A 20,279-nucleotide genomic window follows, 5' to 3' on the forward strand; every position below is an offset into this window, starting at 1 on the left:
TGGAGGCTCACTGAAGTCCAAGTTGGAGCTTGGCAACTATTCACAATCAGATATATACTTATATTGTAGTTATTTCATTGCATTGTCTTGAGTTTTAATAAAAGCATTAATTGCAGCTGTTGATTTCTGTGTTCTATGTATACATATACATATCTATATATGCTTTTGGCAATCACTAAAACAATTAAAAAAAATAAGAAATATTGATTCACCCTCCCCCCCCTCAGTATTTCCAACAATTGGCATCAGAGCCAGCTTCTTCATATTACCCTAACAGCTTGAAGAAGGATCCACAGCCATGATGAGAAATCACGAAGCATCAGGAAGACCTCCTTTGTTCGATGGCACTAACTTTGGTTTCTGGAAGAAAAGAATGACCTACTACTTAATGTCCCTTGGACCTGAAGTCTGGCATTTTGTTCAAAATGAATACCAAATGACTTCCACTCTTCCAACAGACCCAGACGAGAGGAAAGCCTACATTGCAAATGCAAAGGCCTTGAAGTCCATCACTAGTGGAATCACAGATTCCGAGTTTACAAAAGTCATGAACTGTACCTCTACCAAATAAATGTGGGAGAAGCTAGTTGGCTTGTACGATGGAGACTCAAAAGTAAAAAAGGCAAAGCTTCAAAATCACAGAAGACAATTTGAAAGTTTGAGGATGGAAGATGAAGAAGATATTGCAGCATACCTCCTCCGAGTAGCTGAAGTGGTAAATTCCCTAAAAGGATTGGACGAAAAAATTGAAGAAAGTACCATTGTTCAAAAGGTATTAAGGTCTCTTCTAGACAGATTTGAATCCAAAATAAGCACTATAGAAGAAGCAAAGGATTTAGATACCCTCAAAATGGATGAACTCCATGGAATTCTCACTACCTATGAAATGAGGAAAGGTGGCCCAAGCTCCAAAGATGCAGCATTGAAGGCCTCAAAGTCAAAGAAGGGGAAAGAAAGGAATGACTGTAGTGATGAGTCAGATGTGGAATCCGAATTGGCTCAATTTGTACGAAAGCTAAAGAGAGGATCTAAGCTTAAAGGCAAGTATCCTCTTATCTATTTTAAATGTGGTAAAATAGGTGATTATGCAACAAGATGTCCTCATAAACATGACAGTGATGATGAAGGAAATTCTAAAAGAATGGCACACAAAGAGAAAGGGTTCAATAAGAAAAACTTCTACTACAAGCAAGATGAGTCTGATGAGGATGAGTTTATGGTCATCAAAAAGAAATTAGATGAGGAAAGTGATCATGATGAAAGCCAAGAAACTTTATTCATGGCACTCGCAGATGATGATGACTAAGGGCTGGAAGGAAATGTAGATGAACTGTTAATGAGCGCCATTGAAGAAAATGAGAAACTATGGAACAAAATTATTTCTCTCAAAGTGGAAAACGAGGAAATAAGAAGGAGAGAAGATCTCTTGGAAGCAAAGCTTAAGGAAAAAGAAGAGACTTGTGAAGAACGTGAGGCCAAAATAGTGTCTCTAAGAAAGGAGTTGGAGCAAATTAAAAAGGGCTGTAAAAGCTCTCAAATACTTGAGACTATTCTGAAAAATCAAAAACCTCAACATGACAAGTTTGGAATAGGTTTCAAAGGAGAATCCTCAAGCACTAAGAATAGTGCGAAAAGCTATGCCGATGCACTTTCCTGCAATCCAAAAGATGAAAAAGTATGTTATCAAAAGTGCATCCCAGATCCCAAGAATGAAGAGAGAATTACTCCAGAGAAGAATGCGGAGTCGAATCATGGACACTACAACAAATACAAACCTATACTCCATCAAGGGCCCATCGCAAATCCAAAGAACGAGGGAGGAGTAATCCCAGGAAGGAAATCGACTCAAATCGTGATTGCTTCAATAGGTACAAAACCATCTTTCTTGGACACTGCTTTCACTGTAAAAACTTCGGTCATCAAGCCAGACATTGTATGGCTCGCAGAAGTGAAAAGACAAAGCTAAAGGACCGAATAATCAACTCATATGCCCCCAAAAGGCAGGGACAAATCAAAACCTTCAATTCATTTGATCCCTTGACCAAATTTGATCTGATTTGCTCTTTCTGCTACAATAATGGACACTATGAACAAGACTGCCCACTCAAAGGAAGAAAGACGAGTAGCAAGAACTCCAACATGGATAAATGCGGCCTGGCTCTATATGCTCAAAATAATGGAAACCATTGGTTTGTGGATAGTGGGTGCTCCAGACACATGACAGGAGACAGAAGGAAGTTTGTCTCACTGAGCAAAAAGGAAGGGAATGTGTCCTTTGGAAGCGGATCTGGCAGAATTGCAGGAAAAGGAACAGTTACTCTGATCAATGGAAAAGGAAAAGCTCAAGATGCTCTACTAGTTGACGGACTCAAACACAACCTCCTGAGTGTCAGCCAAATCTGTGATCAAGGACATAAGGTTGTTTTCAGCACCAAAGACTGTGAAATAAGGAACTCTGCCTCAGGGGAACTTGTGGCAAAAGGGGTGAGAACATCAGACAACATTTACATTCTGAACAAGATTCAAGAAAATAAATGCTACTTAAGTCAGACAGATGAGACTTGGCTGTGGCACAAGCGACTTGGACATACAAGCTTCGAAAATCTGATCGATATCAGCAAGATCAAAGTTGTACGAGACATCCTAAGGTTGTTCAAACCAAATCAAGGAGTATGTGGTCCATGTCAACATGGAAAGCAGACCAGAACCAGCCAGAAGAAAAAGGAGCTCTCTACATGGAAGCCCTTGGAGATCATCCATGCTGATGTGTGTGGACCAACTAGAAATTAGGGACTCCAAGGAGAAAGGTACTTTGTGTTATTTGTTGATGATTATACTAGAATGATGTGGATATATTTTATAAAGTTTAAATCTGAAACTTCTGAGTGTTTTAAGAATCTAAAAGCCCTTGTAGAAAATGAAAAAGATTCAAAAATTAAGTGCCTCAGAATAGACCGAGGGGGAGAATTCACATCAAACGAATTTAGTGAGTTTTGTAATATTCATGGAATTAAAAGGGAATTCTCTGCTGCCAGAACACCTCAGCAAAATGGGGTAGTTGAAAGAAGAAATCGAACAATCCAAGAAATGGCAAGAACAATGCTATTAGCAGCAGACTTACAGCCTAGATTCTGGAGAGAAGCAGTAGGGACAGCTGTCTATAGATTGAATCGAACTCAATTAAGACCAAATTGTGAAAAAAAACTCCTTATGAGCTATGGAAAGGAAGACTTGCTTCAGTCAAGTACTTCAAGATCTAAGTTGCAGGAAACGTGGGCAGGGGGTCCGTTTCCCCAGGGGAAACGAAACGAAACTCGTTTCCCCGTACCGTACGGCCTGGAAACGCGTTTCCGGCCGTACAGCCACGTTTCCCGAAACGGAAACGTGGCCGTACGGCCGGAAACGCGTTTCCAGGCCGTACGTGCCACGTTTCCCCAAAAAAAACACTTGTTTTTTAAATTTTTTTTTTTTAATTTGTTTTTAAATTTTTTTAGGGTTTCCAGGTAGTTCTAGAAACCTATTCTAAAGTTATAAAAGAGCAGCTTGGCTCATTCTCTCATCACATCATTCATGCTTTATGATTGCACATATATATAATAATAATTTTTAAATATTTTTAATATATATATATATATATATATATATATATATATATATTATTATATATATTCGCGTTTCCCCGTTTCCAAAATTTGGGGAGGTCGCGTTTCGTTTCGCTTCCCGTTTCGGAAACTCGTTTCCGTTTCCCGTTTCGTGCAACTTAGTTCAAGATCTTTGGAAGCAAGTGCTTCATAAAAATAAATGATGGCTCACCCGGAAAGTTTGATTCTCAGGCTGATGAAGGGATATTTCTTGGATACTCTACACAGAGCAAGGCTTACAAGTGCTACAATTATCGACTGAAGAAAATAGTGGAAAGCATTGATGTAAAGGTTGATGAAGATCTTCCAGAAAAGGAAATTGAAGAACATGAAGATGACTTTCTCATTGAAGAAGAAGAACCTAAAGAAGAAGAAATAGATGAGGAAGAAGAAGAAGAAGAAGAAGAAAGAGAACCACCTAATACCCCTTCAAAGATGAAGTATGTCCAAAGACATCATCCAGAAGAGCAGATCATTGGTGATAGAGATGAAGGTGTGCAAACCTGAAGAAGGATAACAATCACACCCAAGAGAAAAGTCATTGCCCTCCTATCTATGATAGAACCACAAACCAGTGTTGTTAAAATCACGATATTATCATTTTTTCGTGATTTTTTCAACAAAAAGATAAAATCACGAGTAGTACTCGGACCTTTTTTTTTAATACACAATTTTTACCGAAAAAATCGCGGGGGTTCGAGGCAGCACGATTTTAAAAGGAAAAAAATGATTTTGTTTTATTTCATTTGGACAGTAGAGCGCGCGGAGGGTTGTGGAGACTTGGAGTGTTGGAGAGGCTTGGAGATTTTGCCCTTTTGGAGCTAAATCAACTGCATGGAGGAGAAAATCAAAGAGTGTGCCAAGGAGGAGACCGATTATCTCCATAAAAACGGTATGGGCACCAATTTTTTTTTGTTTTCATTGTTTTGAAACTTTGTTTTTGTTTTTTTTTCAATGTTTTTGGTTGGGTTTGGAATGGGATTTTTGACATTTGTCCAATGTAATTTTTTTTTTAGTTTTTTTGGTTGGGTTTGGAACAGGGTTTTTGACATTTGTCCAATGTATTGTTTTTTTAGATTTTTTTGTTGGGTTTGGAATGGGGTTTCTTAAATTGTATGTAATTTTTTTTTAGTTTTTATACAATGTAAAAATTAAAATACTAAATTGTAAGTTTGTAACTTGTAAATATTAAATTGTAATCCTTATTTTCCCATAGGTTCACAACTTCACCAAAACAACATTCAAGTTTTCAACTTCAAAGTTCAAAATCAAACATGCCAAGGAAATTGGATCCTTTCTGGGAATATGGTGAACCTAATGCTCTGAATGATAGAGTAAACTTGACTTGCAAGTTGTGTGGGCACCATATGTCTGGGGGGTGTACAGATTGAAGTATCACCTTGCAAAAATCCCTGGATTTGATGTAGGGCCTTGCAAAAATACAAATCCTGAACTCATCCAAAGAGCCATGAAAGCATTGGAAACTTTAGACCAGAATAGAGAGGCCAAAGAAGAAGTGAAGAGGCAACTAAAAAAGTCAGTTGAACAAGCAAGTGGCACTGGTTCTACTGCAGCATCAACCAATCCGGTAGCTGCCTCATCATTTTTTGTTCCTCGAACCACACCTAGTTCACAGCCATCTATCAGTTCAACGCTAAAAAGAACTCAGAAAGAACAAGCTGACAAGTTACTGGTGAAATTTCTCCTTTGGAGTGATATTCCTTTCAGCATTGTAAGGAATAATCCATTTTTCCAACCTGCTATTGATGCTATTGCAACTGTTGGCCCAGGGTACAAAATCCCTTCTTATCATGATTTCAAAGGTCGGATTCTTCAAAATGAAAAGCTTGACTGCACCCAAAGATTGGAGGATTTTAGGGCATCATGGGCACAAACAGGATGCACTGTTATGTCAGATGGTTGGACTGACCAAAAGGGGAGAACCCTTATAAACTTCTTGGTTAGTTGTCCCAAGGGAACTATGTTTATCAAATCTGTTGATGCATCTGCACAAATCAAAGATGCAAGAACTTTATGTGATTTGCTAGATGTGTTTATTTTGGAGGTGGGTGCAGAAAATGTTGTCCAAGTCATAACGGACAATGCTGCAAATTATGTTGCTGCTGGCAGGATGCTTATGGACAGGCATCCTACTTTATTTTGGACACCTTGTGCTGCACATTGTATTGATTTGATGTTGGAGGACATGGGAAAATTCCCTTTGTCAAAGATATTGTTGAGTCATCCAAAAGCATTACAAAATTTATATATAGCCATACATCTATGCTTAGCTTGATGAGAGGATTCACCAACAACAAAGAGTTAGTGCGCCCCGCCATTACACAGTTTGCCATCAATTTCATATCTCTTCAATCTCTCTTGAATTCTATGTGGGATGTGAAGAGAATATTTCTTTCAGAGGAGTGGCGTGCTTTGCCAATGAGCCGCAAACCAGAGGGAGAAGCTGTATGCAGACTAGTTTCATACCAGGAAGACTTCTGGGCGGGAGTGCAGGAGGTGTGCGTCGTTACTGAACCTTTGGTAAAGGTTCTTCGGTTAGTTGATGGTGAGAAGCCCACAATGGGCTATTTGTATGAGGCCATGGACAGGGCCAAAGAAGCCATTCAGGCCTACTATGATGATAAGGGAGATGAGGGGTTTCAAAGACAACTCCTCCTATAGGGAGTGATTGATGAGCAATGGAACAACACACTCCATCGTCCCATTCATGCTGCTGGGCTTTTCCTGAACCCCGCATTTTCTTACGCATGTGGGTTTGTATTTGATGCTGAGATCATGGATGGATTCTTATCCTGTGTCCAGAAGATGGTGCGATCTCCAGCAGAACGTATAGAGATCTCTAAAGAAATTGAGACATATAGGATGGCAGGTGGCACATTTGGCTTTGACATGGCTGTGACTTATAGGACGATTAAAATGCCAAGTATTTTTTAGTTTGTAACTTTGTTTCAAATTTCATTGTCTCTTTAAATTCCATTTTTTTCTTATGTTTATTTAAAATTTTATTTGTAAATTTGTTGTAGATGCATGGTGGAGAATGTATGGTGCTAGGGTACCCCTTCTGCAAAAGCTTGCCATTCAAATCCTCAACCAAACATGTAGCTCCTCAGGATGTGAGCGCAACTGGAGTGTACTTGAAAAAAATACACAACAAGAAGCGCAACAGGTTAACACTTAAACATTTAAAATATTGCAAATTTCCAAATAAATTTTTGAATTCATTAAACAATATTTTTTTTATAATTATTAATTATTATTTCATCATCTTTGTACAGGTTGGAATCCCAGCGACTTAATGACATGGTCTACGTCTACAACAATCTTCGATTGTGGGTGAGGCAACTTGAGAGGAAACCTGATATGGAGGCCATCTCATTGGATGGGATTGACACCACTGCTTCATGGAGGGTTGAGGCCGAGAGGCCTCTCATGGAGTCTGCTGATGATTGGTTAGTGCAGGATGTAGTGGAAGGGGAGAAGGAGGAGGAGGAGGAGGAACAGGAGGAGGAGGTGACACCACCTGCCCGGGCTACCCCTGCCACCAATAGAGGACGTGGTCTACCTCCTATAGCTCCTACTTCTAGTTCTTCAGCTTCTAGAGCACAGCAGACTCCATTGCCAACTCCACCAGCACCAGCATCTACATCTAGAGGGAAAGGGAAAGCTGTGGCATTTTCTCGCAAGAGGGGCAGAGGAAATCAATAGTACTAGACTTTAGTTATTTTGTTCACTTTATTGTATATGATATTATGACTCATGAGATACATTATTATATTTTTTGTTGATATTTTGAGGCTGAGTTGGGACTCAGGAGTCGGTACTTACTATTCAGGACATGATTCACTATTATGTGTGATTTTAGCACTAGAAATGATATTTAACATCTTATATATTAGTTCTCTTATCATATTTATGTGTCAATGTATTTATTTTATGTTGTAGATGGTTTAGATATTAAAAAAATTGAAAAAAAATGAATATTTTTGTACCAAACGATTTTTCCCCGATTTTTTCCTCACGCCAATATTATCCCGATAATGATTAGTGCAACATTGCCAGAAACATTTGCAGAAGCAAGGATCATCATTGGGTAAAAGCCATGGAAGAAGAAATGTCCCAAATTGAGAAGAACAAGACATGGGAGTTGGTACCTCGTCCAAAGGACAAAAACATAATAGGAACCAAATGGGTGTTCAAAAATAAAATGAATGAGGAAGGACAGGTTATCAAAAACAAGGCAAGACTAGTCTGCAAAGGCTATTCACAAATTGAAGGAATTGACTTTGAAGAGACATTTGCACCAATGGCCCGTATGGAAGCTATCAGGATGTTCTTGGCATTTGCTTGCTCAAAAGGATTCAAAATCTATCAAATGGACATGAAATCAGCATTTCTAAATGGGGAACTCAAGGAAGAAGTCTACATGGAGCAGCCAGAAGGTTTTGATCTAACAGCAGGAAAAGACTTAGTCTGTAAGTTGAAAAAGGCTTTATATGGGTTGAAACAAGCTCCTAGAGCTTGGTATGCAAGATTGGATCACTACCTACAACAAAAAGGCTTCAAAAAGGGAGTGGCTGGAAGTAATCTATACATAAAGACAGATGAAGGTAAGTTACTAGTTGCTCTTGTTTATGTCGATGATCTGATTTTTGCTAGTAATAATGATGAAATGAGCCATGAATTTTCTCAAAGCATGTCAAAAGAGTTTGAGATGTCAATGATAGGAGAGTTGTCCCACTTCCTTGGACTTCAAGTATCTCAAACCAGAGCAGGATTGTGTATATCTCAAACCAAATATCTAAAAGACATGCTCAAAAAATATGGAATGGAGGACTGTGCACCCATGAGCACACCTATGACCACAAACTGCAAACTGAGCAAAGACGATGACTCCCCTCTAGTAGATGCAACTCATTACAGGTCAATGATTGGAGCCCTTCTATACTTAACAACTACAAGACCAAACATAATGCAGGCAGTAAGAATGGTTGGAAGATTTCAATCTGCTCCCAAACAATCCCACTTATTAGCTGTAAAAAGAATTCTCAGATACCTAAAAGGAACTTCTGATTTCGGTCTTTGGTACCCAAAGAGCTCAACACTGACTGTCACTGCATACACCGATGCTGATTGGGCTAGAAGTATAGATGATCAGAAAAGTACTAGTGGAAATGTGTTCTTCCTAGGAGACTGTTTAGTATCCTGGCTCAGCAAAAAATAGTCATCCATATCATTATCCACAGCCGAAGCCGAGTATATTGTTGCAGTAGACTGTTGTACTAGATAATATGGATGAAGGAAGCTCTAAAAGATGTCGACACATGTACAGATCAACCGATTGCCGTCTATTGTGACAACACAAGTGCTATCAGTCTCAGCAAAAATCTAGTGATGCACTCAAGAACCAAACACATACCAATCAAGTATCATTTCCTCCGTGAGTAAGTAGCTGAACAAAACATCGTCTTGGAATATATCAGTACTAAGGAGCAGATAGCTGATATTTTCACAAAACCTCTTCCTCAAGAAGCATTCGAACATCTGCGTCAAAAGATGGGGGTTATTTCTTTATCATCACTCAAGTTCATTCATAAAGATGTAGCAAGACACAAGGGGAGTCCATATGCATTCCTTTGCCATTGATGTCAAAGGGGGAGAGCAGAAACATATTGCCATCAATAACAAAAGGGGAGATTGTTGGACACAGATTGTCATTGATGTCAATATGGCAATATTCGAGGAGCAAAAGGAGCCAAGAGGAGCAGAACAGAGGATGCAGACAACCATCGCAGCAACAGAGGAACAAGCAGAGCTATAAGGAAGCAAACAGAGCCATCAAAGGAGCAATGGGTGCATTTATATTATCGGGAGCTATCGAGCCACAAAAGAATTATATGCATGAAGATACAAGCGGAGTATTGAGTTGTATCGGGTTTGGCACATCGCATCGCTATGAGGGGTCTACGTTAACGTCGAGCCCTAACCTTGTGCGACTTTCGATTGCCGATAGCGAGTATCGCATCGGCACTTCGGAAGTGGGAGCTACAATATGTCAAGCAATCCATTGCGATCGCCGATAGCGATATCGCATCGGACCTCCGCCACGGGCAACTCCCGACTGCGATGCATATCCACGTGGACCCGCCGCACATTACAAATATGACTTAATCTATGATCGCATCCGTCGCATATCACAAGTCGTAAAGCCTTGCCACATTGGAAGCACCGACTGCGATAGGCTGTGGACCCGATGGGCATATTAACTATGGTTTAATACCATATCGCATCCAGTCCATCAGAGCAGTGGAGGATCGATAGTCGACCACTAGCGGAGTCATGGGTCCGATATATAAAGGATGCCCGGGAGTCACGAATCGCCGATTGCGATTTAAGCGCGGACCCGATATAGGAATAGGTGCGATTGTAATATTTCCTGAAGTCCGCCTTTTAGTCTGTTTCACTGTTTTTTCTCATATTCTCTGTGTAATGGAATGTCTGGCTTGCGCAGGGTGTTTTAAGCCGAAAGGCTTACGATGGCTGTTCCAACAGTTCAGAAGGCTGAATGTCAATGAAAAGGGGTGAATCATGGCAATTATGATTGCGATCGGGACAAAACATCTCCATTTAATTGAAAGAACTCTGTGTATGCCGCAATCATTGCCAAAAGGAGCACTGTTACGGTAAACCGGGAGGATGTGTTCTCCGTGGATCATTTGGACCAGTCTAATGAATCTACGTATCCCCAGAAAGTCAGTGAACTTGCACAGCACAGAGGAAGCCGCAACGACCGAGGAGGAAGCCTAAGAGGCGATGTAAGCGGAAACGAATGGACAGAGGCATGGGAATGTATAAAATAGTAAAAACAGAGAACTGTTCACGCTGTGGTTGTGGTGAAGAACCAGAGTGTGAGGTAGCAGAAGCAGCAAAGGCAGAAGAGATAGCCAAAGCAGCGGAGGCTATAGAGGCAGCAGAAGCAGCAGAGGCAAGAGAGTAGGAGTGAGAGAACCTCAGCTGAATAGAGTGTAGCAGCATACCAGTTTATACCAAGGTTGGGTTGGCGCCCAAGAGGTTGGAGCCTCAAAACTGAACAGGACTGAAATCATTAGGGGTAGGTGCTCCTAAGTGCAGAACCACTGCAAAACAGAGTTGGCGCTCTGGAGGTTGAACCTCACTGAAGTCCAAGTTGGAGCTTGGCAACTATTCACAATCAGATATATACTTATATTGTATTTATTTCATTGCACTGTCTTGAGTTTTAATAAAAGCATTAATTCCAGCTGTTGATTTCTGTGTTCTGTGTATACATATACATATCTATATATGCTTTTGGCAATCACTAGAACAATTAAAAAAAATAAGAAATACTGATTCACCCCCCCAGTATTTCCAACACTTTGTATCTCAGCTGAACAATTGATGAATATCTAATAGAAGAAGAAGAATTGATTATGGGTTTTTCCCCTTGTAGGGTTTTGCCCTGGTCTCCGACCAAAATCCTGTTGTCTCTATCGTTTATTTTTTTCTTTTGTCGTTCCTTACTATTCCGCTGCATTGTTGATGTTATTGTTCTCTCTATATGATTTCTTACAATGATGTTGTTGAAGAATCTAGGGCAAAATGGTGTAGTGTGATTCTTCGTAACTTGATAACAATTTGTGGAGTCTTTTTATTTTTTCTAGTTAGCTTAATCTTCTTCTTATTATTATTAATGAATGTGTGTGTACTTCATCAAACTGCTACCAAAACATAAGAACAAGAACACAATGTTGGCTCTCTGCTAGGGCCAAAACCTCTCTTCTCTTAAGAGGAAAACCCTTTAGTAAGTTTCTCTTATTGAAGCTTCTTATTGATCAATGCCAAATCCTAGACCCCTGACAAGAATATCCTCCAAGCACAAGTCAAGTCCTTCTCTCTTTCTGCACCTTGTTTCCCAGCGCTTTGTTCCCTGGCACTTCTTCCGGCACTTCGTTCTTCTTTCAATTGTTGGTAAGTCTTATTATACTTGCTCTAGAAGACATGCCTTAGATGAGATACTTCCCTTATGATGATCCCTTCTCTCTCTTAGCCAACCAATGAACTTTTATGACTGTCAAGGGAGGGCTGTTATAACAGCAGTGCAGCCCTAATTCTCGCACGTGTGAGAGGTACCCTAGAGAATTAGGGTCCTTTTCCTTCGCTAGAGAGAGGGACTTCTTCACTTGACTTGGGAGGCCTTGTAGGCCTAGTGACTAGCCCAAACACCAACGAATCTTGCACTGAAAACTTGTTGCTGCTATATCCGCAGTCTGTCCTCCTTATCCTCACACGTGTGACTGTTTCTAGCCCTAGAAACAATCCCTAACCTTCGCTGAGTTTCCTCCTTCCTTCGCTGCACTTTTGGAGACCCTTTAGACTTCCCTTACCTTCCTTCTCGGCTTGTCTCTTCGCTGATTTCAGAGCTTGCATTATCTTCTTTATGAGGGAGTGGACAGCCTCTATATATAGAGGACTGTCCCTCCTCTAGGCTGACATGTAGGCCGACTAGTTAATTGTTTGCAGGCCAACTAGAAGAGTAGATTTCGGATGGTTTCCTTGGTGGTATTGCATGCTTGAAGGAGCTTCTTAATGGTGCCTTAGTATAGGAGGAGACTTGACTTTGCTTGGAGGTATTCTCTTGACTTTAATACATATTTATACAAGGTGTAACATGCCCTTAAGGTCTTCAACCTTTTCTTTTGACTATTTGACTTACCTATAGCACTTTAAATAGTGCTAGACCTATTTCAATGAGCAAGAAACTAATTGAGATATATTATAAAAATAATATTTCTTTTCTTGAATAAATACAAATATCAAAAGTACATTTATGAAGACCGAACCTAGTTACATTTCCTTCAACAGATATGGGGTGAATGTAATGTGTAAATTGTTAAAAGAGTTTTAAAATGTGATTATCTACAGTAGAGAACAATCTAGCCCTAAAACTAACACATGCTAGGGAGAAGTTCAATAAGAATCTGTTGAGTATGAGTGCATGTAATTGGCTGTCACTTCATGAAAGTGATTTGCACAGAAGTAATTGGCACAAGCCATGCATAATAGTAAATGACCCCTTGCACAGTTTATAAGTTACAGAGAAGTTCAATAAGAATCTGTCTAAAAGCTCATGCTAGGGAGAAGTTCAAAAAGAATCTGTTAAAGTATGAGTGCATATAATTGATCGTTGCTTCATGAGAGTGATTTCCACAGAAGCAATTGACCCCTTCCACAAATTAAAAGTTAGGGAGAAATTCAACAAGAATCTGTTCAAAAGCTCATTCTAGGGACAATTTCAACAAGAATCTGTTAAGTATGAGTGCATGTACTTGATCGTTGCTTCATGACAGTGATTTGCACAGAAATAATTGGTACAAGCCATGATTCACAGTAAATTACCCCTTGCACAATTTAAAAGTGGCAAAAGGCATTGTACCACAAGATGTGCTAAAGGTCATGTTGCATAATTTAGTCGTGCAACCCGGTGTAACATAATAAGACAGTTGCATTCACACTTTATCATGCAACATTGCAACCTTGCACGCTAGCACCATAACAAAACAGATGCCACAGTATATCAACCACATAGCAGACTAGTGCAGTTGGAAAAGATCACACAAATTCCAACAATTAGGAGGGATTGTTTTACTACAATCCTATCTCTTCCTCTTTCCGGTTTATCTGGTATATTATTTGTACTATATGGAATATGTAGTATGAACAAATGAGAGAAAGCACTTTCTCTTCTCCTGACAGAATTATTTATATTGTGTTTGATCAACTTTGACATCATATATGGATTGTTATTGATCTCTTCATGTTGTTTAAATGTTGTATCAGCATTATCAGACTCAACCGAGTCAACTCAATTCAATTGGTCCAACCATGTTGCTCATATGCTGTACCACTGTTGTTCCTAGTGGGTTATGAACCATGAGTGACCAGGTAGGCGGCGTCTTCTCCTATATCCAGGCAGGGATACTTTTCTTCTAAAAATTGAGTAGTTTCCTTGATGCTCTTACTGGTAATGCATGATGCTAACTTTACATCACATCGAGGTTTGGAAGTGAACAAAAAGAATTAAGGCCAAGAACTTCAAGAGTGTTACGTATACCATACTTGCATTAGCAATTGGAAAACATACTCATAGGCCTACCGATGTGAGTACAACATAAGATGAATGCTAACAACCATGTCACTAAATCATAATACTTAAATTTTAAACTAACATATTAGTCTTGTATATATGCAAGTTCCTAGAGGGAAGACATTACATATATCATTCTAACATTCGAATCAAGAACTAACACCTTTCCAAACTTCCCACATACTATCTCCTCCCTTGTAGAATACACAATGTTACAACATAAGATATTGATATACAGCGAATGCTAACTTTCATTTTTTTCCTGAGAAAGGCAATGAGAAGAAGAAAACAACTACAAGGATATAACCATGACACAACCGTGCAAGATAAATAGAAAGACATCTCCCAACATAAGTGGCACAAAAGTTAGATAAATATTTATAACATACCAATTCCATAGCCAAAATAATCTCCCTGTCTTAGCACAAGTTCTAGATGCCTCAATGCCTCTGATTCTGTTGGGGGTGAAACCTCGACCTACACAAAAGAATGTCTTTAAGTAAGGATTCAGTTAAGAATTGCATTTCCAGGTTTTAAGTGAATTACACTGAGAATCCCTGTCGACTTTTCATGAAGCAGGTAAGAGATGGATTACAAAAATACAGTGTTGCAAACATCCCAATTTTATCACAAAAAAAACACAATTGTGATTTTTTGGGCTAGCCAATGTTTGTCGATTTTTGCCGATATTTTCTCGATTTTTTGTTTTTCAGGACCCTTGCCTATTTTATCCCGATGCCAATATTTGCAACATTGCATACATATATATATATCAACGTTTATGCTTTCAATGATAAAATGAGAGATTCTATGAACTCATCACTAGTACAATATAGAAGCTTTTTATCGCAAAAAAAATCAAAAAATTGTGTTTTTTTGGCCTAGCCGATGTTTGTTGATTTTTTGGTTCTCTGGACCCTTGCCGATTTTATCCCAATGTCAAAGTTTGCAACATTATATATATATATATATCAACGTTTATAATTTCAATGATAAAATGAGATTTTCTATGATCTTATCACTAGTACAATATAGAAGCTATTGTTTATCAAAAACAAATAATACAATTACATAATTCCAGAAGACTCATAACTGTTGCCATCTGAAGTGTTACTCCCAGGGCTAGTAAGGTAAAAATTATTTGTTGAGCATCTTATATGATAAACTATGGCTATCTTTAATCTGTTTGTTTCAGCTAAAACACCATGTAAAAGGATGGAAAATATATATGATGATTATCCAAAGACAAGAACTAAGAGACCAACGTTTTGGATTAATAATAGTCCATCCAACTTGCATGAGCTTGAACACAGTAATATAGAAACCAAGAAACAACTGCTTTGCATTCCAATGTAATAACTGTACCGATCCCTACATTTTGTGATTTGTCAAACTCAGTCTTTCAAGGTACTTAGTACAACCCACTGAAAATATCTCTTTTTTAAGTAGAAATTTTTTAAAAAGTACCATACCTCTCCTTTCCAGATAAAGTAAGCACTATCACCAACTTCACCCTCATGAACAAGGTACTCACCGTTATCTGCAATATATAGTCACCGTTAAAATTTTGCAATACATAACCATAAAAATGCGAAACATTAAAAGAACCATGTCGAAAAGTAAACCTAAAATTGAAAACAATATCAAGCTGGAAAAGTGAAAATTCATACAAACACTGAAAGATAAAACAGTAGCTTGAATAGAAAAAACATAACTTTTTGAAGTAAGATTACTCACCAAAACTCTTGAACTTGATAACTTCTGCAATTTTTTTCACAGATGAGCTTGGAAGCCTTTGCAGTAAAGGTATAGAACCTAGAAACTTCATTACTGTAGCACACGTCAGGACTCAGTACCAAAATAGATTAGGTCTATTAACCAAAATATTTTTATATATGAGAATCATTATTAAAATTTACTGCATTTCATTAATTTGAGATGTCATTTTCTATATTTCCTATAAAATAAGAATATTCTAGCAATCCAACTTCTATACAACATTGTTAATATTAATTGCTTCATTTTCCCACTCTTGGAATTATTATTGTAATCTGTACAAACAGCTATGGCTCTAGTAATATTATTACATGTAATTATGGCTTAAGGCCATAATCTTTAACTTTTTATTGTATTATTAAGTACGGTTAAGGCCAACCTAACCAAACTTGATATGTGTGCTCAATAACCTTCTTGGGGTGTGTGTCTTTGTTGAGGGCCCATAAAACCCTCTTGTGTTAGAATTTCAAACCCTAGGTGACTAATGTGTTGAGATTAGTAGCTTGGGATGTACTCCAAGCCCTAGGGTTTGGGGTTTGGAGAAAGGAGCACCACAAATGTGCTTTGTGGGTTTAAAAACCAAGCTTGGGGTTTTGTACCGGTTGACCACGGGAGTGGTGCCTGATGATTGTGTGAAGACTCCATGACCAAAGATGATCCAGAGGACACTTGTGCCATCAGATATCATCAGTCAACAGATTTTTTTAACTCTACTTCTATTTTCTCATCATCTTTCTTGTACCCATATTCTACACCCTGCGAGGAATTGTAATAAGTGATACTAGTAATGATGAGTTTTGAGTCTGTAACTGGCCTAGGATGTCAGGACTCGATCAGAAAATGAGTACATTTTGGAGTGTTTTTTTATCTGGTTTATTATCTCTTCTTTTTTAGAGGTGGATAATTTTCTGGGTTTTTTTACTCACTTTTTACCCCAAAGTCGAGGTGACGGTTTGAAGGTTAAGCCCTTAACACATCTTAGTTTCTAGAATCGATGTATATTACCATACTAGATCACACAAAAAAACTCATGGAATTTGGTTAGGTCTAGGTAGTCATTTTTTAATTTTTTAGATTTTCTAAACTGCGGAAATTGCTAATAAAATTGTATTTGTAATGTTATGAAACCAGCGCACAAAAAGATAGAAAAGATAGATGAACGCCTTAGAAATAAGCCTCTTATAGGGGGCAACCTCCTTTACATTACATAAATGAACAATTCTTCGATGATACAAATGACAAGACCTCCTTTCTATATATAGGAGTCTAAGGGGTCATAATATAGTCAGAGCCGACATAACAATAATAATGTAAGCGCACAACAATAACAATAGTGGGCTTCTATGGGGCACAATAATAACAATCTAGGGACTACATGGGCACAACAATATAATAAGGGGGTTGTACTAATAACAATAAGGGGCTACACTAGTAGTACAGGGACCGAACATGCCCCTCTCCTTCAAAAAGTGTTGTACTCAACGCTTGAGTAGTTCTTGATGCTTATGTATAAAATTCCTGTCCTCCCATGTGGAATCTTCACTGGGTAATTCTTCCACTTGATGAGATACTCTGAAATTGATCGATTTCATAGTTGTCGGGTTCTTGTTTCTGTGACTGCCCCAGGTTCCAATATGATTTTTCCTTCTTCGTCAAGTTCTGACAATATTGTTTGAACTGGGACCTTCTGCAACTTTTGAATGAGTGGCCACACTTCTTCGTCCTTCTTCCATTCATCCCTTGCTTCGTTTATCCAATCCGGTTGGATAATAGAAATAGCCCAAAACAATGCTTCGACATCCTCATCCTTTCTTGAGAGTGCATCTGCAACAACAATTTTCTTCCCCTTTTTGTAGATGATTTCAAAGTTATAACCCAACATATTTGTGACCCATTTTTTCTGTTCTTCTAAAGATAATCTTTGTTTTAAAAAGTATTTAAGACTATCATGATCCATTTTTACCTTGAAGTGTCTTCCCATTAGGTAAGGTCACCATTTCTTAAGTGCATGTAGTATTGTCAACATTTCCTTCTCATAAATAGCTTGCTTGAGATGTAGCCGTAAAAATACCCAATCACCTACATCAAAACTTCTTTCACTACGATGTTGATTTTCCTGTTGTTTCTTTCTATTTTGCACCAAACTGGTGTTATTCTTTAAAAGTTGGAGAACTTGTTGTTGATGCTCTCGATGTGATCTTTCACTGGTTGAATCTTTTTCTTCTTGATATGTCCTTCTATCTTGAGAGTTTGAGGAGTGGTAATTTCTTCCAATGCATTAAAAGATATGGTCGGATTAATTTCTTGCTGCTTGATGTGATCTTTCACTTCTTGAACATTTTTCTTCTTGATATGCCCTTCTATCTTGATAGTTTGAGTGGTAATTTCGGCCAATGCATTACATGATATGGTCGGATTCATTTATTTTTTCTCGATGTCATATTTCACTTCTTGAACCTTTTTCTTCTTGATATGTCTTTCTATCTTGAGAATTCGAGGAGTGGTAATTCTTGTCAATGCTTTACAAGATATGGTTGGATTCATTTCTTCTTTATCTGGGGTTGGTTCCTGGTGTATTTCCTTTTCTTTTGATGTTTCTTGATCCTTTTCTTCCTCCTCTTCATAATCTATGTAAAATAATTTCTTCTCAGCACACTTAAAACCTTTAGTGTATTTTCTATCACAATTGTAACAATGCCCTTTTTCTCTTTTTTCTTCCAATTGTTGTGGTGTAAACCTTATAGGTTCTGGAAGGCTAGGAGAAAAAACACTTCCATAATTATAGTCGTGAGTGGTGGGATTCCTTGTTTCCATAATTTCGTTTTCAATTTTTCTTGCCAACCTAAATGCCTTCTCCAATGAATCAAGTTACCAAAGATGAACCTTATGTTGAATGTTATCCTTTAAATTTCCTATGAAGACATCAATCATTTGCTTCTCTAGAATATCATTTACCCTTATATTCAATTTTCAGAAGTCCTCAATGTGCTCTGCCATTGAACCCTTTTGTTCGAGATTTATCAATTGGCTAAAGAAGATGTTACTCTTTGTATCCTCATAATGTGCTATCATTTCTTCCGTGAAAATTGACCAAGTGATAAGTGCTTTACGAGAACAAAGACCTTTATACCATAAAAATTGATTTGGTTCTAAATATAAAGATGCAATATGTACCTTTTGTAATAGTGGAATGTCATGTAGATCAAAATATTGCTCCATCTGTAGTATCCAATTGACCGAATCCTTGCCATCAAACTTCCTCATCTCGTTTTTTTCTTAATTTTAGGAGCTCTATCTTGAAACAATTGTAACTCTGTAATTTCGGATCTTTAAGTTCTGAAATTTCAGCCTGTGATAGCCCTCTGGGTCCTCTTTCTAACTCCGCAAGTCTAATTGCAATTTGATTCTCCAAGAAAGAGTTATGTCCAATATCCTAAGATGACCTGATTATATAATGTTTCAGTAGAGCGAACTTGTACGATATTCCATGTGTCGCTGTTTCGACCTTCGGATCTGAAAAATATACAAAGAAAACTACAGTTTGTCCTCTTTATGTAACTTCTTACGAAATTTCATTTTCTTTCTCAGAGAGAAAGTTATGACGATTTTCCCAAGGTCACCTGTTTAGAATGTAATTCAGGAGTCTGCAAAAACCCTAACTTCCTCAAATCATATATCCAAAAATACAGCGAACCAAGATCTGAAATTCGGACCTGAGGTTCAGACCGATTTCTTCTCAAATGGGTTTTTTTTTAGCTTCTGAAACTTTGTAGCAAAAACGTTATAGCGAACATTCCATGATGACTTGTTTTAGATGAAATTTTGGAGCTTGCAAAAACCCTAACTTGCTCAGATCATATCTCCAAAAATATAGCGAGACAAGATCTGAAATTTGGACCCGAGGTTCAGACTAATTACTTCTAAAATGGGTTTTGTTTTTAGCTTCCAAAACTTTGTAGCGAAAAAGTTATAGCGAAAATTCCAGGATGACCTGTTTGGAACAGTGAAATCTCTGATACCAAATGTTATAAAACCAGCTCACAAAAAGATAGAAAAGATAGATCAACGCCTTAGAAATAAGCCTCTTCGAGGGGGAAACCTCCTTTACATTACACAAATGAACAATTCTTAAATGATACAAATGACAAGACCTCCTTTCAATATATAGGAGTCTAAGGAGTCAATATAATTAGAGCCGACATAACAATAATAATGTAAGGGCACAATAATAACAATAGTGGGCTTCTATGGGGCACAATAATAACAATATGGGGACTACATGGGCACAACAATATAATAAGGGGGTTGTGCTAATAACAATAGGGGGTTACACTAGTAGTATAGGGACCTAACATGTAATGTAATAAGTGTTAAAATTGGCAACTAGGGCCAAATTCCATGTGGGTCATTTTATTTATGACAGCTGATATTTTTCTTGGATTCCTCTCATCGAGAGGTGTAGGATTGATCTAAATATCATCCGATTCTGACATGTATTCATGGAGATATGAATTTATTTGTGTTATGGGACAATTTGTCAAGGTCGACCAGCAACCAAATTACCCCCACTTGTGCTCAACGTTTTAATATAAAAAAGGTGGATTGCTAGTCATTTGCACACACTCTTCTTGGGATCTCTTCCTCTCCACTTGTCTTTGGGTTTTGGTGGGAGGAGAGAT

The 20,279-nt window shown here is 38.1% G+C and overlaps 1 protein-coding gene across 3 annotated transcripts in view; it reads right to left on the reverse strand.

Moving 5' to 3' along the window:
- Positions 1-20,279, reverse strand: part of LOC149147938 (acyl-CoA thioesterase II) — a 304,813-nt gene that overhangs the window by 243,317 nt on the left and 41,217 nt on the right. For all 3 annotated transcript variants that reach the window (XR_016262313.1, XM_089438380.1, XM_089438379.1), the window contains exons 2-4: positions 15,562-15,654; positions 15,297-15,364; positions 14,214-14,301 (exon numbers count right to left, since the gene is read on the reverse strand). Coding sequence is in view for 2 of the 3 variants with exons in the window: in XM_089438380.1 (XP_089294506.1) it covers positions 14,214-14,301; positions 15,297-15,364; positions 15,562-15,654 (249 nt within the window). In the remaining variant the exon portion in view is untranslated. The remainder of the gene's footprint in view (positions 1-14,213; positions 14,302-15,296; positions 15,365-15,561; positions 15,655-20,279) is intronic.

The sequence above is a fragment of the Pinus tabuliformis genome, chromosome 9 (assembly GCF_031772625.1).
Source record: "Pinus tabuliformis cultivar Carrire ecotype Pingquan chromosome 9, CPIR1, whole genome shotgun sequence".
In the NCBI taxonomy this organism is placed as follows: Eukaryota; Viridiplantae; Streptophyta; class Pinopsida; order Pinales; family Pinaceae; genus Pinus; species Pinus tabuliformis.